The 22,191-nt window shown below is 46.7% G+C and overlaps 1 protein-coding gene across 1 annotated transcript in view; it reads left to right on the top strand.

Annotated features, from left to right (window-relative positions):
* The window catches only part of LOC311489345 (zinc finger protein 521-like), a 78,518-nt gene that overhangs the window by 42,292 nt on the left and 14,035 nt on the right, over positions 1 to 22,191 (top strand). Inside the window, exon 6 of the mRNA XM_084546394.1 lies at positions 19,801 to 19,932. Coding sequence (XP_084402520.1) covers positions 19,801 to 19,932 — 132 coding nt within the window. The remainder of the gene's footprint in view (positions 1 to 19,800; positions 19,933 to 22,191) is intronic.

Here is a 22,191-nt window from a genome sequence, read left to right as displayed (position 1 = left end):
GAACGGTCACACTTCCACTCTTTTCACATGTCTTGTTCCATTTCTAACATGACGGCGGAGTGTGAACACCGCGGCGACATGCCCTCTTTGTCTCTCCATTTGTCCCGCCGCTGCCTAGAGACGTAAACCTTAAGCCACTCACTCTCTGATTAATCTTTTAACATTTATAATTACTAATTAAGTTAGTAAGAGACTTTTAATGTAGTCCTCCTTCAATGGGGAGCAGAGAGGACAACAGATCATTAGCTTCAATAATGAACGCGGATGAGACAGATAATGGCCTATGATAGGTGAATACTGACAGTTATATTAAATGAGGCGAGTATATGGGAAATGCTGCGTGCGCGGAGCACTTTGCCGATCCAAAGGCGCGGGGAGACGAGGCGGTGAAGTGCTGCACTAACTCCAAAAGAAGCCGTGAGGCATGGGGAAATTTATCTCGGAGATAGCTTGTAGTAATTAAACCATACACGCAGATCGGTGATGTATCAAATCTATATTAGCGCGCAGCTCTGTAGCGTGCAGACTATAGCCGCGTTGGTATTTGTGTCAAAGCTGGTTTCGAGGACAGATTTTATTTATTAATTCGCACAGCTTTCATTGAGTTTTTGGTCTCCCTAATGCCGCCGGTGTATCTCATTATCACATTATTGCATTAGCGTCTGCATTATCCTGGTGGCTGTAAGTTGCTGCCCATTAAAAGAGTCATTTCATGTCGGCCTTTTTTTATTTATTTATTTTTTTTGTCTTAACGACGATGCTACTCTGGCACATTTCGTGAGTCTTCCCACTTTGGGGAAGGTGCTTATGCCATAATGATTATTATCATTAAGAAGATATTAATGTGCTTAGTGTTTGCGACCCAGCTGCTCATCATGGCCTGAGCTACCTGCCGGGGAGGGAAGAGAGCTGCTGCCAAAACGGACAGTGCGCGCAGGCCACCGCCCACCTGTCCAGAGGTTTCAGGGTCAGTGGAGGTCACACCTACCTTCTACCCTGCCCTCTGCTGCACAGGGAGGGCTCAGAACATAAAATTGGAGGAGATGAATTGTGTTACGTGGGATGATGGTAAAAAAAAAAAAAGCGCTACTCTGTGAACTGATTTCTAAAACTCCGCCATGATTGTGGGCATCTTCCCCTTCCACAATAGTAGAACACATATTAATTATAGTTATGTTGCTCGGCTGTGTGGGGGGAATGTATGTTTTCCCTGCAGAGATTCATGCCGCGTAATTATTCATTGGATTTAAATCTTGCCATTATTTCAGGTCATACCGACGGCGGAGCGCTAATGCTGATCATAAATTAGAGCTTCACAAATAAGTAGTTTCAGTTCCTTAATTGTGTTAATCAGACAAAAAAAAAAAAAAAACGGACCTCCAGAAAAAATCTTCTTTTTGCAAAGGCGCTGCGACTCCGCTTTTGAAGCCTCCGATACACATAGATAGACGTTGCGGGGCTGAAGGCAGCCTGGCTCAACCTCCGCCAGTCTCTGAGTTTCAAATTGCTGCTTCATTAGGGCTTGGAAAAGGAACCCATGGTTACATTTAATCAAACGAATCGGTATGGCAGACCAACATAATCAATCACAATCCTTATCCAATATGCTACATTCTGTAACTACCAAGCTGGCTTGGAGAAAAGTCAATTACGGCCCCTCTCTCTGCTCCTCTGCCGGGGTTGCTGTGGTATTATACTGTTTCTGCAGTTATTTTCATTATGCAAATATAGACTCACGCACGAAACCTTTTCCTATTCGTGCAGCTATTTCCTGTTTTTCCTTTTTATACTGCGAGCTCTTGTATGATACATGGGCTGGGGGTTTGTTGGAGAGTGTGATGTGCCATATCTGGAATAATCAAATTAAGTATTAATGATTTTTGCTCTCAAACTAACACTTGTGTTACACAGTGGGCCGCAGCCAGTGATGTTGTTCATATTTCATATGTTTTGCGTCCGTGCGGATCTGTTCTCACTTGTCTGTCTCTGTATGAAATCATTTACGGCTTGTTTTCTGCACAATATCCACCTTTTCTTGCGTTTATGCGGACGCGAGACGCGCGCAGCCTCATACGCAAACACCGCGCTCGGATACTACGGAGACACTCATCACTTAATCTATCAATCCTTTCCCTCTTTTCCTCATCTTGTGTGTTCTTCCCACCTTTTTTCGCTTCGGCTCTCCGCCTCGCACACAATCAACTGCGCTCCGCGTAACACACACGAGCGAGGAAACGGGCACAGGCGCGCACACACAAGGTAGCTAGGTTGGTGGGGGCCATGGCTGCAGCTCTTGTGCGCAGTCCCAGAGTGGCTCCCGGGGCTCGGCTGCCAGTTGTTTGCCAGCGTCTCCGGGTGGAATTCATTCAAATTAAAGCGGTGGAATGAGGCCCGAGTCCCAGAATGCCTCGTCCCTCTCCTTCATCAGCATTCCGCCGATGAGAGTAATTAAAGCAGAAATTAATTCTGCTGTAAGCAGAGGAGCCACAGAATAACTGATATTAGAGGCTGGATGATGAATGCTTGGCATCAAGGGAGGTCTCTGGGGAGGAAGGAGAAATTCACAGATCTCCTTTTCTTTCTTTCTTTCTTTCTTTCTTTCTTTCTTACTCTCTTAACAATCATCTCCTCCTCTCTTTTCCTTCCTCTGCCCATTCCTGAGTACCTATTTCTTTGGTTGATGCCGTGTTCCTCTCGTCAGCCTATTACCCGTTTCTCATCTTTGCATTTCTTTTATCCTCCGTGGCAACGTTTGTCCTTTCCGTGCCGCCCCGAAGATTGCCACAAAGAGGTGCAGCCACTGGCTTTAAGCATGACTGAAGACATCGCCGCTAAGCCTCCCCTGCTCCGTAACAGTATTTCACATTCTGTCAGCGCTGGTGTTCGCATTTTCAGTCAACAGGCGTATTAGAGTGTACTGATGCTGCAAATGCTAGCGCTTTGTTGTTTGTCAACAGAAGCCAAAATGGAGCGTGCTTCCAGATGAATTCTTTAATACCAGGGGCATAGTATCACAGCGTAACAACAGCAACAACAACAAAAAAAATCAATTGTAATTGTTAATAAGAATGTGAGCAACAACAGAAATATTATTATTAAATTAGTCTGCGTATTTAGAGTAGCTTGGAGCTAAACATTTTGTATTATTTTCAAGACGAACTGCTTTTTTTCTTTTAAGGCTTACTTTGAGAGTAAACCTTGAAGCTCTCCAGATGATGTGATATTCTACCCAGGATGATTCAGTGATCCCTCCCCCCCACCCCCCCACCCAACCCGTCGTGTCCCCTGACGCTTTATTTTTGGAATAGCACATCTTTAGCAAGCGCAGTCACAAGACTGAAAGACAAACAACTGAACTCTTGAAACACTGAGGCTAGATGAGACTGTCAGTGTTTTCTTCTCTTAGAATCAAATGGAATTGAACAAAGGTTAGCTCTTTGGGGCTTTATGGTAATGTGATATACGATGCTGCCATGGAATTTGCCAATGCATGTCTTAGCTCCGTCTGACTCCAAGGAAGGAGTGAATGGTAATTACGCTGACCTCTGCCCCTCCCCTCTCTTATTCTGCCCTCTGGGTAAAAAGCCCGAGGAGGTAATAAACAATAGATAGATTTGTCTTGTTTGTATTGCAGCCTGCTGCACTCTTAATGACACGCGGAGTTGGTCTGCATTTTGAAAATCACGCATGCCAAGTTCTGCAGGTACTTATATTGCATTTTTAATTGGTTTTGGGCAGGAATATCTCAATCAGATGTAAATGAATGGAAGCTCAACCTGAGAGTTACTGACTGTTATTAAGAATTTAGCAGGCTGGCACGGAGTTGAAACGTTGAATGAATGATTAGAAAGCATAAAAAGACCCAAATGCAGAAGAGTTGCAAACTAGCTATACCGGCTACGAACCTGTTGATGAGGCCAGGTTGGAGGCAAAGAAGATTCATGACTTAGGGACATAGGCGGTGTAACCGTAACGCACGTAGTCTGCACCGGTGCGAGCCATTTATACTTGTGGCTGGCTCATTCTGTAAAAACGCCACCCAAACACAGGTTAGGGTCAATTTTTGTTTCTACTTCCTGCTTCACTTTCAACAATGGCGACTGAAACTATCGCCGAAACTTGCCGAAGACGAGTCATACAAATGTTTGTACCTCCTCAGTCAATCTTTGCTCGACTTGCTCCATCTTTATTGATCCAAAACAATCGTTTTCAAAATTGCGGAGACGGAGAAGCAGCCGGAAAAACTAAAGCGGAAACACGCTACTACCATGCGGACCAATCACAGCTCGCCGTGACATGTAGTTACATTTCTGGAGAGGTGCACGTCAGCTATGGCGTTAGGGTCTAGGGTCCGTAGCTATGCAAAAACATAAAGTGCGCATCTCCGTAACAAGCCAGTTAAGCTATATCTTACTTCCTTGTACTTGTACTATAGATACTCAAGGTCCTGCAAGGATTCGCCATACATTTAGCGAGGATTATTCACACAACTTGTCAAAATTATGGTTTAGTTTCTGACATAGAGGCGTTTTTTAGAAAGTGCTATATTGGGAAATACTTAAAAAAAATAACAAATCATTAAAAAAAAAAGCTGTTTTATAAGCAGCTACGTGTATATTACAGTAATACACAGAAGAAAATAGGCAGAATTTCGAAATAGTCTTCAAATCTGCAGTACGAAAGCACAGTATTGTTCCATTCCCAGTCTTCCATGTCATTTAGCCTTTTCCATTTCCAGTCAGATTTTTTTCATTCCTCTGTTTGAAAGATGATATGAAGCGTGAAGCAGAAATAGTAATCATACAGTAAAGGCATTTCCTCTAAATTATTTAGCAGTGGCGTCTCTTTTTATAGACACGAGCTTTACCTATGGACTTCGCTAAAAGCTTGGTACTTAGTTGCAGTTTTCTCCGCAGTCTCTCTATCATTCAAATTGCCCATGTTATGAACAGTGAGGGCACAGTCTTGATGTCTGCCGGGCCTGGAAATGGCGGCAGCATTGTTTGTTTGTCTGCCGCGTTCCGTACACCAATAAAAATACACTCAAAATGAAACCTTGGTGTAACGATGACCTTAAACGCAATGACACTCTTTCCCATAACATTGTCCTGTCCAATAGTCCAGAACTCCCCTAAGAGGCCTTACAGCAAGTCTAGGAGGAACCAAATGAGAGAGAAATCGATTACTTTCCTCTCTCCACTGTCTCTGCCCTGGCTGAATTACTGAAACAAGATGCTGCACTTAGAGGAGTCTTTGGAGAGGCAGAGGGAGAGAAAGAGAGGTGAGGGAGAGAGAAACACTTTTAGGGACATGGGTGCCATTTAGACTCGGACCATCTTCTCACAGAAAGCCACTAAAAGCAGTGAATGATCCTCTTCCTGTCCCTGGCTGGGAGATGGTTAGCCTCCTGTGGTTAAGTGAATACACAACGTACACTCAGGTTTGAGGTCAAAGTAAGATCCTTAAAAAGAATATTCATTTCTGGAATCGAAGCGAGGTGACAATCATGCACATATCGAGTCGTCCTTAACCCGAGCTGACCATATGTTGTGTCCGAAAGCGCGGGGCCAGGACCCAATCGGATGTTGTTTCCAGACTCCACAATGTCAGATGGGTGTTGTTTAACATCCACACCAGGTTTTATTGTCTGAACTATGAAGATGAAATTGAAGCCCGCTCGTTTGGTAGACAGAACGCGGTGCTTAAGGGACCCAATCCCTGTAAGTGCCATTAAGTGGAAATTGCCGTTCACATATTCCAGTGGTTTGATTAATTACTCTCTCTCATGTGCTTTCATAAAGGCCCAATGAAATATGGGGAGCAAATTGCATTGTGTTCCTGTATCCTGTTATGTAAAAGCAGTTTAATTATTGACACATGTTTTGCCACCTGGCAGGGGAAGGGATGGTTGGACATGAATAGAAATCGTACAATAGATATTACGGAAGGGTAGAGCTAGCACTTGAGATGCCATGTGTTTCTGTATCTGTGACTCAATTTATGTCCCCGTCTTCACCTCGCCTCAGGTCCTCCCGCTGAATCCGAGGCAGAGTGCAGTCGCAATCAGCTGGATATGTCATGGTTGTAAGGGAAGCATTTTGTGCGAGTGACTGCACTTTGAAACCTGTTTAACTTGGTGAGGCGGGACTGCTGTTTGAAAGGTCTCGTCTAATAAATATGTAGTTAAAGCGATATTTTGTGAAGGCTGCATCGTCTCTCCAGGGGATTAAAAGATCACTGCTGGCTTTGTGTGATATCTTAAGATAGCTCTTTGTGATCAGAGTAAAGGCTTAGACGCTGCTTAGTTACTGACACGTAGCTGCTTTGAACTGAAGGAAGCGGTGGAAGGAGACAACAAGCAAATTTGCAGCTTTAACGTAAATGCCTTTATTTTTTCTTTGTTCCTGGAGAGAGATTTCTCGAGTGCAGCACCCTCTACTGCCACGGAGACTGAATAACGTCAGCGTGTCGGGGCAGCGCTTGCCTTCTGGTGTAGCCAGTCAGTGCTTAGGCTCCACTCTATTCTGTATTCTACACTGTATGTGGAGGTATTAGCTCATAAAACCCTCCTACTGTCATATGAACCCACTGCTGTCCCTGAGCTCTATATGAACAGCATGGCTCTGATACTTAGTCCCAAGCTGTTCCTGTTTGCCCAAAACGATCAGGCCTGGCCTTGTGCTCTCTACCTGATCTAGTTGACTGGGCTGTGTAAGTTAGGTAGGCAGTCCCTGTCTCTATCCCCCTCCTCCCTTCCAATATGCACTTGGACCCGGGCTCAGGCTGCACCTTTTGTGTTCCACAGGGATAGGGGGGCCAGATGGAGGAATTTGATTAACCAGCAGTGGAGGACCAAATGTTCAATTGGATACAGAACCAGTTGGAAGACGGGAGGGAGCGAGGGATGAGGCGGGGTAGAGGGAGAAATCTAAAATGGCTGGTCATGTGCGCCGGCCAACACTTTCCAAAGGGGAGCCCAAACAGACACTGAGGTGTAGTAATGCAGAAGCCCTTTTCCAAGTACCAGCTGGGCCTTTTAGGAGCCTCTATCCCCACAGCAGACACTCGGCAGCCTCCGAGCAGCTTGACTTTACCATATGTGGAACTTTTTTATGCTCCACCTGGTTTCCCCGGGGGACCTGTGCCGCTGGGACGCCGGAGGCAGGTGAATTGCTCTTAATGCAAGGCACTGAATCACTGGGCCAACAACATGAGGGAAGCGCCTAGGGAGAGGAAATGGATCTGCAGAAAGACTGGCGCGGACTGGCGCGACCTTGGAGCTAGTGCTCGCTGAGGAACAGAAAACCGCGTGACGTGTCATTGTGCCTCCACACACACTTGCACTTTAGTAATATTGTATTTCTTACATAACGTTATGTATTATTTTATTAAAGGCCTTTTAAAAATGGAGCTTTTCCATTGGTAAACTGGCTGTCTCTGCTTTGACTCAGGGCTTCAGTGCCACTACCTTACTTCCTCCATCTCTCTCTTTTTTTTTTTAGATGTTTTTTTTAGCTGTTTCATATAATAATCTTTACTACTATACTTTAGATTTTGCCTTGTCTAATATTTGCATTCTTCCTGTTTGCATATTTCTAGCATTACTTACTAACGTCCGTTGTTGTCCGGACCATCAGGACAGGTACCGCAGGTCAGATAAGTGAGATTTTGGCCAAGACAGTGGGGGTGTGGTCACTCTCCTGCCTGCACCTGTCTTACAGAGTCTGTGGCACACATCCAGAGGTCAGGGGTCACCACAGGGGGCTGTCAAGGTCAAAGGTTTATCACTCTCCGAGGGGTCCTGGAGCCATCACTCAGACCCTACAGTACACACGGTCTGCCCGGTCGAGTTTTTTTTTTTCTTCCCCCACTTTTTCTAATCCTTCCAAATGGCTCAGGCAAAAACTCCTGACAGCAGCAAGAGAAACAAACTGTGGGGTGTGGAGCTCTAAGCCATCAGCTGGAGATTTCACTTTGAAAAGATTCCCTTTTACTCACTGCCCTTTCCACCAATCAGAGGGCTCGCCAGAGTCCGGGCACCCAGAGCAGCTGCCCTCTGACCCTGCCAGCGGTTGTTGGTTTATTTTGTTTGGGCGTTTTAGAGCGGATGGGGCTGCTTTTTGACAGGTCAGGCAGCAGGACTTGGATGAGGTCTTTAGCAGAGGCAGCCAGAGAGAGGGAGAATTTCACAGCTCGGGAAAAGACACAAGCTATACCCCGAGCTGGTTTTGCAGTTCCAGTATTGCACTCGTGCTGCTGGAGAGGTTGTCATATTCATTGAGACATGTGGAAAATGGCCCATTTTGGGGGGGAAAAGAGGGGCCATTCATGCAAAGTCAATTCCATCAAGCAGAGAGAAATTCCTCGATACCCCTGTTTATGCAGCTGTGCCCGGCGATCAAATTACACCACCCCTCTTGTAACACCCACACCTCCTTCTGCCCCCTTTTCCTGACCCCCCACCTCCTCCTACGCCTCTTCTGAATGTGCCAGGAACCTCAGATGGGTCTCCCGCTCGCTGGGAGAGGAACATGGGAGAGGTGCAGACACATAAGGGGGTACGTAACCTAAAGTTCTACCTTCCAGCAGCGGTAATTGGGGCAAGGCCACGGAGCTTCCACGGGTCAGTGGAGGGACCTGTCATGCGAGGGGCACGTAGGGGCAGGCAAAGGAGGCACGTCCCCAGAGAAGAAGTACTAACCGTCATGCTGTAGCACCAACTCTGACAGACCGCAGGGATTGGACCCGCCGCATCGAGCCTGTCAGCTGTTCCAGCAGCGCAGAGCGATCGCGGAGCCCACTGGGACTGTATTACTGAAGGCTTTTCTTCTCTGTCTCTGTTTTATTTTTTGGGTGGGGAGGGCAGGGTTGCAAGTCTGCGTGCAAGAGGGGGTGTTGAGGGGTATAATTTAGAGCACAGAGGGAGCTTCGTCTCTCCATCTTATGATTTGGAGGTGAAGACAAGCGCCCTCGGGGGCCCCCTGTCAGAGCTTTTGGGCGCGCTCAATGCAGACTTCAATAAAAACACACAAAAAGAATTCCCCCACAAGGGCGCCCGGCTGAATTGCTGACGCCAATGTAAAAGATTCAGTTTTCTGTGAATCATTTAGTACGCGACCCTGAGCTCTCTACACAATGTGACAATAACAGGAAACCCCCCTCTGTCCTCCCCATCGCAGAAAAACGAGAATCGCAGCAAACCCCGAAGAATGCCGAATTATGTTTTTTTCACACATGCAATTTCACACATCGATCACCCTCTGCCACTCCTCCATTTTCCTCCTTTCCCCTCCCACCTCTCACTCCTCTTTTCTTTCCTCCTCTCACTGTATTCCTGTCATGACAAATGTCAAACACAGTCAGTTAGGAGAGTGTTTTTTTTCCTTTTGGTAACCAAGAGCTTGCCAAGTCGAATGTGCGCTGGGACAAGACTGCTGCAGAAGCATCACGTTGGAGCATCAGCATCAGATATTTCTGTGAAAGTAACAGAAATGTTTGAAGGTGTTGTCACAAGCTCACAGGTTCCTGCTGTTTGTGTGCACCGGAGGGAAATGGCGCCTTCTCAGCCCTTTTGTCTCCTCCCTCCCTATTGTTGTTTTTAAACTTATTTCTCTGTTTAGTTGTTATCACTTTTATTGTGGTTAAGAATCTCAGCATGGCTGGGTTTTTTTTGTGGATTTTGACAGAGAGGGTCGGCGTTATAGTCAGAGTTAAAATTAGAGGAGTTGCTTTTCTGTGTGACTTGGAGACATGTCATCTTCTAGAAGCAGTGGGGAGTCTGTCAGTCACAGCCATGGTGTGTTTTAATCATCTCTGTCCCACTTGGTGCAGCGCTGACGGTTAGAGTGAGGGTTCCCTCCCCTGGACAATACCAGTATGCTAGAAACTCATACACTCTGATGTCAGACGTAGCAACCAGTTAAGAAATATGAGACGTTTCTTCCTCAACTTAATCCAGCAAATTCAACGGGGGAATCAAGCGATGTCTGGCGAATGTGAAGACTTATCACGAGCGCGTTTGAAGGGTTTTGTGATCTTTCGAAAGATGTGACAGCTGGAAGGAGATTGGCAACAAAATAGCAGGAGTTTGTCACTATAATAAGAGAACGAAGCTGATAGAATAATCAAAACCCACGACATCTGAGACGCCTAATGAGCGGGGGCTCCCCCCAAGCGGGCAATAATAATAGTGTTTTGTAATTCTATAGCCATTTTAATAATACTCCAAGGAATTCTAAATAGACATTTCTTTGTAAAGCAAAGTAGGTTACACTGCAAATTATATTTTCCATAATGACGAGAAGCGCATCTCCGCCGTGCGCTGCTCCCGGAGAATATACATCCCGAAAGCCAAGACGCTCAGGCAGAACCAGGCTGTGGATTTTCCCCTTAACCGTGTGCCGAATTGGCCATTACTCTACACCCATCCAGCTCACCCTCCTTTAACCCCAGCCTCCGTCTGAGCATGCTCCCTGCAGCCCTCTCCAGAGATATGGCCTCTCATTTCTGAGAGCATCCTCTGACAGTCTTAATGGACAAGTAGTCTCTCTACAAGACCAGGAGAGCTCTCGCTGAAAAGACCACTCTTGGCATGTCTGGAATAAGTACTGTTTCCTCGTCTCTCATCTCAGACCCATCCGAGGTTGTGTTTACGGGCCGAAATTAAGCGGAGCCGCTGGACAGCAGCGAGCGAGGAGGAAAAGGAAGGGGAGGAGATGAGGTTATTTGATGCTGTGCTACTCCGTAATGTAATTAACACTTAGAAAATGTGTATTTGCAGACAAAAAACAGATATTAAAATATAAATTGCAAATAAAGTTGGGAAATATGAATCTTAAATGTCTTGTCTAATTGCAGTTGGCGTTTGGAGGTTTACATTTTAGACATTTAATGTCCACCAGAGCCAGGTATGCCTGTAAATTGAGCTTTAAACAGAAGTGCTTAGAAAAATATTCCTGCAAGCCCCCAAGCAATTAGTCCAGCTGCCTGCCTTTGTCCACCTACCCATTGTGTTCTTTGTAAAAAACCATTCTCTTACACCTCCACTTACTCCATCCTTTGAGACGCCATTGGAAATCCAGGGCTCTGAGTTGAACCCACAGTTGGTTTAAGTGTAATGAAATGTATGTCATGTCTCTGGCTCTCTCCCTCCGGCTTCCCCTCACCCCTGGCCCCCTGAAAGCACTGCCTTTGACAGGAAGGCCTCTGTGGCTTCTGCTGCAGTGATCTTTAGCCCCTTTAGGTCCCATTGACTATTTAGGACGTCCCTGCGATTTGAGAGTGGACTCAACCATTCTTGCGTGCTTCAGAGCGTCCACTGTGGAGAAAAACAGGCGGAAAGATGGAGTGGAAGACCCCGGACAGCTAAACCAGCCCTCTGGGAAATCCTGCCCCAATGCCTGCTGCAGTTTAAAACAATAATAATAACTCTGTTAGTATTTATTAATGTTTTACAGTATGCTTATTGGAAAACAAAAGTTGGCAGCGCTCGTCAAACACGCTGGGGGCCTAGCAATGTGCGCATTTACTCTGTGGTTTATCTGTTACGTGTCCTCTGTCCTACATCTGCACACATAATAGAAACCATGGCAACAGAAGTCAGGTGCTGTATCTGCAAAAGGACCCAAGCTGAGCCATTTGAGATGATGCACATTTAAATTTGAACGTGTATTGACTCAGTTGCGAGTATCTTGTTTATCCATCATATATTCAATCTTTATGTAGATGAGGGCGAGCACATCATGCATGGAACACTTGCATCTGCGCTGGTTTACGAGGACGTGGTTCACCTGAGTCTCCCGTGAGCGTGCGGCCGCGCCTGTGTGTGTGTGTGTGTGTGTGTGTGTGCTCGTTCGCTCCCCTGCGCACATCTGCGCGCGGACATGTGTCTGTGCATGGATATTGCAGCTTGGAGAGAGTGTGCATGTCCACTATATTAGACAGGAGCGTGCGAGGGGTGCCTCAGCATGTGTGTGCTGCTGTCTGTTCGGAGCTCTCGGCGCCAGCAGGGTGCGCCATTCCAATTTACCCATCAGCCATGGAGGTGGGGGGTAAAAACGCGGGGCATCGCTGTCGGAGATTTCACATTCGAGGGACGAGATTACCAGTCAGGGGACCCCTGCGTGGAGGTGATGAGGGAGGGCGACTGCGGGGCACAGTGTGGTGGAGTTGGGACTGTGGGGGGACATGGGAGTGGTGAAAGGAGGAGGGGGGGGGTGCAGCACAACTCAACGCCACACTGGAATCCGTGGGCTCTCTGTTTTCTGGGGAGCGTAGCTGCCAAGCTGCACATCTGTTTGACACCAGGCGCTGTGGTATGGCAGTCAGGGGCTGTCTGTCCTCATTCACATCTCTCCGCGCTCTAGTTTGTTGTAAAGATCTGGAAATCTGCAAAACTCTTTCTCTTTCTTTGCAAAACTTACACAAAAAAAAACACAAAAACACAAGCCTGACTTTTAAAGTAGGAAATTATTTGTCCTTCTTGTTCAGATCTTTCATTGGACCGACTGTATACGCACGAAAAAAGACTTGTATATCCTAAAACTCTATAACATAATCATGGCGTTATAACATTAGCTTGAGTCGTTACCTCAGGCCCACAGACCCAGCCTGCTGCCGGCCGTGCTCACTCAGCCTGTGTTTGAGCGTCAGCCAAGTCAGCTACGGCTGCTCCAGGGACCCAGGAGTCTGTTGGGGAGACGGGACATTCCAAACAGCATAACTCATTCTTTACACCATCTCTTCTGCCATTAGTTAATTATATGCAGGTGTTTTCCTTTCTCAGGTTTTTTTGTCGTAGATCTAATAAAAATGTAGCCATAAGTACATAAAGCCAGAAAGACGGCGAAGAGGAAGGGGGAGACAGTGTGGAGGAAGTGGCTGAATGTGCTGTGTGAAGCAAATTATTGCCCCCATGTAGATTCATCAGTTCTCCCTGCTGGATTAAGGAAGGGCCTTTCTAATGAAGTTCGCCCCGTCAAAATGAAGGGACTAATTCTGATTTAGCTGAGGTAATGAACTTCCCCTCTCCTAGTGAGAGCAGCACCATGGGGTGAGGAAAGAGGGGTGGTTGTGAAGGGGGATGGGGGCAAAGGAGAGTGGCAGCAAGAGAGGGGGAGGCAGGTCGAAGACAGTGGAGAGACACGAGTCGAGCACAGACAGAGCTGCGAAGGGAGAGAGAGGGAGAGAGAAGGCACGGTGGAGAATGGGAAAAAAATTATGCAAAACGGCTGTCTCGTATTTGCTGAGATGTATTAAATTTCCAGTGCGGGTGCCTGTGTTATATAAAATTATGTTAATGTCTTGTGGCCCGCTGCGAATGGCGGCTTGCTGGTCCTGAGCATGCGTGGCTGGCCGCTACACGGAGCGCACTCAGTGGGACTCAGCTTTTCTATTAAGGAAAACCTCTAGACACCTGATGATGAATTCTCTCTCACCAAATGTTCCCCCTTTTTTGTGTTGAAAATATGAGCGCTTTTCTAAATGACTTTGGAGAGCCTGGCGTGGCGCTTGGCGGCCTGCATCGAGCTGGGGAGAAAGGAGTATGAGGAGGGGGGGGGGGGTCCCTCTGCAGCAGGCTAAGGGAGTCAATTAAGGCAAGCACTGATAATTATAAGCCGGCAGAACGCCGGGGCTGGCTAATTGTACAGTGTTCCATGCCGCGAGCCCAGCCAAGGGGCCTCTCCTCAACGCTCTCCTTCCCTGCTCCTTTGTGTGGACCACAAGCCCCACAGAGCCACATACCTCTGCCTGACAATGCCACAGTGAGGCTAGCAAAAAAAAAAAAAAAAAAGCCGGGCATGTGCCCATAATTAACTTTTTACATTCAGGCCACTCACTCTTTTGAGACCTGAAACAGAGTCTGTTGTATATTCATACATCACTTTTCTGTCCTCCTCCTTACTCGCCGCAGAGTTTTTCTCGTACTGTTTCTTTGCTTGTTTGTAATTTTTTCTCACTTCACGCACCAACGTTCATTGAGCTCAACAATCTTAGAAAGTCAGGGCATAGTCACTTGACCTTTCATTTCCCTCTAACGAGAAAAAAGCCCGGCAGTTTAGAATAGGCATGTATAGAGTAAATTAGAGCGTTTCTGCGAAGAAATGTGTTTGTGTGGCTGCAGGGGGTCCGGCGCTCCATGCAATCCATCTCGACAGCCTGCACTGTTTGTCCCCACCGGACCTTCATACCTGCCTGCAGCTGCAGCGCCTACATATCATTCGTTAACAAGTATTCGGCTCTTGCCTTTGTTGTTGTGGATTTCTGCCTCTTTTTTTTTTTTTTTCTTTGACCTATGTGCCGTTCACTTGACCGAGTTTTAGCCGTCGTGGGTTTCTGTGTGTAAGAATAGCAGGTGATGTGGACGCACAAAATGGCAGAATGTTCTTGACAGTAGCTCCAAATCCTGCTAAAAAACGCCAGCGTCATCTGGTTTTACCAGCTAGCTTCCCTTTGACAGATCTGAAATTATATGAACAAAATCTGTGACGTACTTAGATTTTTAGCATCTGCAGGATTTAAATATTACTAAACGAGAGGTAACAGGACCCAGCATTTTAAAGATTAGTAGAATTACCTTTGAATTTTTGGATATTATATTTTGGATTTGCCTAATGTAAGCCATGCACTGAGAAACATAAAGTACAGAAGACTCATCACACATCGGCTCATCATATGGGAACCCATCTCCAACAAATCAGACTTCAGGTCTGTTATTGTTCCAGTAACAACTACTAGTACCGTAGTAGTCTATATTTTTTACTTTGTTTATTTTGTACAAAACAAAACAACAAAATCAGAGTGTTGCCAAGCACATGCAAAAGGGGGCTCTTGGCAAATAACTCAACTAGAAATGTCTGCTCGGATTGTTCATAGAGAAAGGTGAAGTGGCCTTATGTTTTTGTCCCTCATGTTTTGTGAAATCCAAAAGGTGTTCTGGTCGGCTAAACCTTTTGTAACGTCCATTCAAGCGTTGCGCATGTTTATCTCGACACAAAAACCTGTCAGGTCGGTGTTTCTACCGCTGGCCCGGTAGCCAGGGGAGCTGCGAAGCGGTTAATGTAGGCGCAGAGTGGCTGATCCTAGCAGGAGCCTAGCCCTGCTCTGATTAGCACCTCCAACGAGCTGCCATGCATCAGAGCTGACATTCTCTCGGAGTCATGTTCCCCCAGAATCCTTTGCTCTCGCTGTGCGAGGGCGTCACCACTACTGACATGTCACAGCCAACAATCTCACCTCGCCCCCCTCTCTCTCGCTCTCTCCCTCTCTCTCTCTCCCTCTGGAGGCTGGAAAACAGCATCAGGCGCGCTCCGAAGTTGGGACCCTGACATGAGGGCTTTGCTGCCGCGCTTTCACTTTTTCTCTCGCAGACACAGAATATGTGTTTTACATGCCCACTTGCCTGCAGGAGGAACGTTTTTCTTTGATTTTATTAGCCAGCACTCAGCCACATATCCATCACGGTTTGTGTAATATATTAACTCTACGATAGAAAGTGGGGGAATTATTATTTTTTTTTTAACCATGCTAGGATTAAATCTTGTACTTCAATTTCAACATTTTGCACTTGATTCACTCTGTCCTTCTCCAACTGTGGAGGCAGGAAATAGATATTAGTAATGTTCCCCCCAGGCACCGGTTCTCCAATCAGCTTTGGTCCAGGGGGAGTCCATCCCTTCGCGCTCCCACCTACCACCTTCCAACCCCCATCCGCTGCATTCTCCCAGGCCTTAATGGGCCCTTGTAGTACTTCTGAAATGAGTTTGTTCCTTATGAGCAGAGCTTCCACCTCAAGAGAGCACACCACACGGAGGTGGAGTCAATTTGTATTCACCCATAATTCCCTGGGCCTTAATCACTCTGATTTTCCCCCCATTATCTGTTAATGGATAGTTCCCGCCGAGAGAAGAGAGAAGTAAACCCACCTACTGTTTACAGGCCTGAAGCTGTCTGCTCTGCTACCATCCTCAATCCCGTAGTGAGTTGTACATATGCGGCAGTGAGTCCGCTGAAAACCGAATCGTCTTGCTTTATTAACATAACTCTAACGTCGGACTGAATAGCACAAGGCAGGTGTAAGAATAGAAACAAAATCTTCAAAGCAGGTATTTCTGCTCTTATGGCAGTGGTTTCTATGGATCTATGAGACGTTGCATTGACCTGTGAGTTTGAGCTTCGATTGCTGTGGTTATTCTGTCTGTGGCTTCTCCAGAACAGCCCATTCCTGACTACTAAATATTCTCAATTTGTTCTCCCAGCTGTTTACTTATTACTCCCGGCAAAGAAGTGCCTTGATTGATGTCCTTAATATCATCTGCTTTGGCGACACAAGCAACATGGGTCCCTCTAAGAGTGAGCGCGAGAGAGCCCTTCACTATGCCCCTGAGATGAGTGTAAATCTAAGTATCAGATTTTTCTCGTGCAAAGCGGAATGCTAAAAGTTAGCCCGACTTCCCCTCCAATTCAATAGGCTCCTCTGCAGAATTGTTTAAATAGAGAAAGGGGCAGCAGCGGTGTCGGCAGCAGTGGCGGCGGTGGTGGTGGTGGTGGTGGGTAGGAGTGGTACAGTGCTGGAAAAGAATAAGCTGAGGGAGAGTTTTTAATTAAGCAATGCCCTGCGTTATACTTAATTACACACTATTATGAGAAAGCCGGACTACTTTAGTTTCAGTCTTTTCTACTCTCTGTCAGCAGACGGACAGGCATTTACACTCAAAATAAAACCCGCTACAGACTCTCACCGCTGCCTCAAACTTACAGAACTCAATATGCTGCAGCTGTGGCGTTGTTACATAAAGAGTTCACTAAACTATGCAAGCCAGACCTGCAAGCCCCAGCGTCCCAAACAACCTTCAACAGCACATGAACTTCAGCCTGGATTTGAAAAAAAAAAAAAAAAGAAGTATACAGCATGAAGAAATAAAGACCATTCTTTTTGAGAGTAGTTTTTCCCCTCTCCTTCTCCCTCTCCTGTCCTCCACATGGGAGAGATATTAGGCGTTTGTGTTTTAAGGAGCTGTGAAATACATAAACCATGAGCCACAGGAACGCGAGGCCCTGTGGATATGCAGATGGGCTTACTTTGCTGGTGTCAGGGATGCTTAGAGGGAGCAGACACAGGAGCAGTTCTCATCTAAAGGATTTTCTTAGGAGTGCAGAGGGACAGGGTGGTGGCAGTGAAGAACACTCGGGAGACTCGGAAACAGGGAGTGGGAGGAGGGAGAGAGAGAGGGAGAGAGCTGACAGTCCCCTGTTGCCCTGTAACTATATCCAGAGCCTGCTCAGTGCATACAGAGGGGTGGGGGCTCACGCAGGGCCGTGCTGATTGGGCAGCCCTGGAGAAGGGCTGGGGGAGCAACAGGAAGTGACCTCAGCCCAGTGAGGCAGCTATAGGGGCGAACAAGCTGACTTCCTCCCTTGGCTCTCACTATGAAACAGGCTGCCAGCCTGATTCAACCCCTGTTACACTGCTGAATAAAAGCCCAGCCCTAAACAGGCTGCATTACTGGGGCTAACAGAGCGCAACTCACTCGAGATAGACTTGCAGTCAGACCTCTTCCTCTCTCTTGTATCTTCCTGTCTGTTTAAATGCTGAAACGCTAGCATTGTCTGGGTCGTAAATGGTTTAAATATATCCTAAATCAACAAAGTGTTTTGTTAATGACGACAAATCACATGAAAAGACAATAAATTCAGCGGAATAAGATGTGTCTGTGCAGCTAAAGCCCGATACGAGTGTTGAGAATTGAGAGCCGGTTGTGTTGACAGTAAGAAAAACAGAATAGAATATAGATAAACAGAATAAACACCAGCCACGGTCTTTAAATTTGAAGATTTCTGCTTTTATTTCTCGTCGCCATTTTCCCCTGACGCACCTGCTCCCAGACACAAACACACACACACACACGCACGCACGCACGCAAGGTCAGTCAGGCAGGTGCAGAGTTATCTGCATAATGAAGCAGGCCAGGTCTCCAAAGGGACAGCATTGTGCACCGGGGTCAAATGAGGGCTGCGCATATGGTAGAGGCGCAGATCTGTGGATGCTGCAGCAAGCTTGACCTCAGTGTACACCCTTACACGGATAAGCAAAACGAACGGTGATCAAAGAGGACAGCGATCCTCTTGCACGGCTGCGCGGATGCACCCGTGCCACCTTCCGCCAGCCCCCCCTGCCCCCCTCCCTTTCGCTGATGCCTGCTGCTACACTCAGATGCACATGTAGGTTACAGAGCAGCTCATCTGTCAAATGCACGATTGCAGAACACAACATCAACTATTTCCCCTTCGAACCGCTACGAGCCGCTTTGATCGGCTTTTACCTTTGAGGAGGAGACAGCCACGCAGGAGCGCGGTCCGTGGTTTGTTTTTGTGCCGCGGTGATATTCATGCCATATGTCTATGTTATTGAGAAAAGATTAAGACGAAAAAAAAAGAAACGTGTTACGGTAAAAAGTTCAATACACTCCCACTGTTTCTTTTGGCGCTACAGGAGATGTTTCCATTCCCCTTCTTTTCCTAGAATATCAGAGGTCATAGGGTTCCAGTTGTCACTAGTACTCAATATCAATCTATAGGTGCAGAAGCTGAGATGCTACCTATTTTTTATGAAACGAACAAGGATCACACAAGACTAACTCTTAGCAAAGTGCAAAGCTCAGGTGTATTGTTTTAGTGGAAATTAAGAATTACAAATCAGAGGGTACACAGTTCATTCAAGGTCACTATCTTCTTGTAGAGCTCTGGTTTCCGCTGACTTGTTTTCCAGATTTGCCTTAAGCACTTTCAATTAACCCTCTGCTTGGATCGTCCAGGACTCGAGCTGCGCACAGCTGGCTAGGTGGATTGTGTATATGTGTTTCTGGCACGCAGGGCCTATGTTGTGGGCACTGGGCTGTAGAGACCTGGGGATAAACCCTAGATGAGTCCCCCGAGGCATCCACCCCACCCGCCTGGTGAAGCAGGCCTAATGTCAGGCTTGGCAGGAGTTTGATAGAGCACTAGTCTGGCCCCCGTAGCAGAGTGTATGGGCCTTTTATTGACGCGCTGGAGATGGGCAGCTCGCCGCAAGTTTGAGTCAGCAGATTGCTGTGCTGCAAATAAGCGTGCAAGTCTACAGTCGTGACATTTATTTAAGCTATCAGCGAGGTAGTCTGACGCTGAGATAGACGTGCGGGGACTTCTAAAGCCGGGCAGATTATCCGCGCGTCGCATGTTCGCGCGGCGCGCAGGAGTCACGCGTGGCAGCCTTGACAGTCAGCACACGAGATTTGAGAACGGCGCCGCGGAAGGACGGTTTGAGAGACTCCTCAAAATAAAAGTAAACACCATCTGCACTGTTTGAAATGACACTGTTTGACTTGGTTTTATTTTGATTCACAATCTGCTAACACAAATGACTCTTCCCTCCTCCATTTAGGCCTCCGTCAAATCTGTTTTAATTCACAAATGCGGAAAATATATTTTTTTTTAAGTTAATCAAAAAGACGACGCTCACCATGTTTAAAGTGCAAAGCCTCATCTGAGCGATTAGGACCCCGGCTGGTCATCCAATTTATGCCTGATGGGAGCCGCTCACACGTTATAATATTTCCTGTCTGTGTCAAGAAAAATCCCAGACAGGAGCCTTTGCTGCAAATTTGATGAATTTAAATTTCATGTGAAAAGGGGGAGAGGAAAAAAAAAAAGAAAAAAAAAAAAAGGAACAAGGCAGAGTGAGACATTTGCTGCCTCTCTGCGATTCATGCCTATTTTCCGTCTTATGGTTTTTGCCGTGTGCTTTTTGTCGTCTCTTCTCTGCAGAGGAAGGCCTGAACCACGAGTGCAAGCTCTGTAGTCAGTCGTTCGACTCGCCAGCGAAGCTTCAATGCCACCTGATCGAGCACAGCTTTGAGGGCATGGGTGGAACCTTCAAGTGTCCGGTCTGCTTTACAGGTGCGTACCGTGCATGCGAGAATGTGCCCACTGTGGATGTGCAACCCAACGAAATGATAGAAATGTTTGTGTGCGTCTTAAATTTATTTATTTATTTTTTTTTTAGAGACATTTACATTTTCAACAAAGCTTTCACGCTTGTCTTTGTTCGGCGCGAAAAGCCAAATGGGTTCTAAATGAGTTGGGAAAGGTCAGGCGAGCGGGCCGGCTCAAAGCTGAGAGCAGTTTGCTGCATGTGGCTTTTTTATTTAGTCAAATTGCCTCCAAATCAAGGCCAAAGAAGTGTCATGAGGTGAGGGGGGTAGAAAGAAAGAGAGCAGGGGGGGAGGGGGGAGACAGTGTGAGCTGAGGGGAGATGGGGGGTGGCGGAGGAGTGGGGAAAGAAAAGGAGATGTGCTAATTGTGGATGGCAGTGGTGCTGATAGCTGTAATGATCTCATCTGTCTCTGTGCGTGGAGGTGGAAGGACCGGACTCCTCCTGAGAGGATAGCGCCCTCCTTCAGTGTCAACAGGGTTAACTATCTCTATAATGAAATCTGCAAAGTCGTTAACTTCAGCTCTTCACTCTTTCTCCCTCCTCAGCTCTTTACTCTTCCTAACACTTTTTGGGTCCTCAGCTCATTTCCCCCTCTTGTTCTTCCTGCAACCCCTAACCGCACATCCCACGAAAGGAAAGAAAAATTGCCCCTCCCCACTTGTTACATCATTTGTTCACATTTTGCATCTTTCCTCATCTTTTACCTCAAGTGCACATTATTTCTCACCTCCTTATTTATTCTCTCTCTCTCTCCACTCCCCTCCCTCTAACTCAGCTCTACTTCCCTCATTGCTGTTTTGGCCTTATCTCTCTTTTAGGAGAAACCTTATTGATATTTCCCCACCCCGAAACCCCTCCCACCTCCACCCCCCCCCCTCACAGGGGTACTGGGCATTTAATATACAGAGCATGCCTCCTTCATCTGAGCCTTCATTTTCCACCGCCGGCTTTGACAGACAGGTCCCCCCTCTCCCTCTGCGTCCATATCGATCACGGCGCATGAGAGAGAGAGGGATGCTGGGAGGGAGAAGGAGGAGGAGGAGGAGGGAGAGACAGAGTGCACCCTCAGGACAGCGGTCGCAGAGCAGACAGACAGATGGGCGAAGGCCTGTGCTAGTGGGGAAGGCAGGCTGTGGAGAGTGTGGGATGAACTGAAAGGCCTCCCTCTGTTGGGGATGCAGGGGACAGGCAGACTGAAGTCAGAGCTCTTGGAGGAAAAGGAGCAATTGAGAGATTGGCTGACAGCTGTCCTTGAATGTAATTCGTTAAGCCGGGCCCAGCACCGTGACACACTAAGATAACATTTTCCGTCTTTAAATCATATTCAGTTGTGGTATTTAGAACATCATGTAGGAAGGTTATAATACATCTGGAAGTGACATTAACATACTTGAAATAGCGTAAATATTTTGTGCGAAATCCAAATCCACCAACATTGTGCTATTTCTATAAACCAGGACATGTTCAGTATCGTATCTGACAAGTCACAAAAAAGTACAGTATAGTATCGCGCAATGTAAAAACATATTTTCCTGTAGGAGAAGGTGTCGGAGCAATGTATTTATGCACAATTGCACAAACAGATTGTGATGCACAGCCTTCTCAAGCCAGAGCTTTCTACTTTTCCCCCTGTAGGGCTATAAGATTTGTATGTAACATCTTAAAATTGTGGAGAAATGGTACAATATTCCTGTCTGAAATGTACAGGAATTGGGCTGTAAATTAGCTGTAAAAGTACTTAAGTACAGTATTAAATGCTTTTTTCAGTATTGGACTTAAAGACTTAATATCGCCGCGAGGTTCTCAGTACTCCCATTGCATCTGCTGTTCAAAAATACTTCAAAAAATGATTCCTAGATGTAACATAGTCCAAACATAAAAGCGAAACTTTGATCAAACTAGGCGGTGGCAGTGTTAGCGGCCGGGCTGGTGCGTTCGCTCGATTAACAAGGTTACTCTTTGTTTAAAAAGACCGTCCCCCGCCGATGCCCACGTTTTAGTTTGATCTACCCCCATGTGACCCAAACCGCGGTGGGAGGTAGAGGATGACTGTCATTCGTTGACACACCTGATTATCCTCAATCCGCACCCGAAGGGAACGGCGAGAGGACAAATCCCGCCCGCGAAAAACAAAAAAAGAAACAAAAGTATGGGGAAAAGTAAGTTGTAGTCGGTAGATGAGGAGAGACAAAATAGAGGAGAAAAGGAGACAAAACTTAGAG

The sequence above is a fragment of the Chelon labrosus genome (genome assembly GCF_963514085.1).
Source record: "Chelon labrosus genome assembly, chromosome: 6".
Lineage (NCBI taxonomy): Eukaryota > Metazoa > Chordata > Actinopteri > Mugiliformes > Mugilidae > Chelon > Chelon labrosus.
Note: the sequence above shows the minus strand (reverse complement) of the source record. Positions and strands in the feature narration are given on the sequence as shown.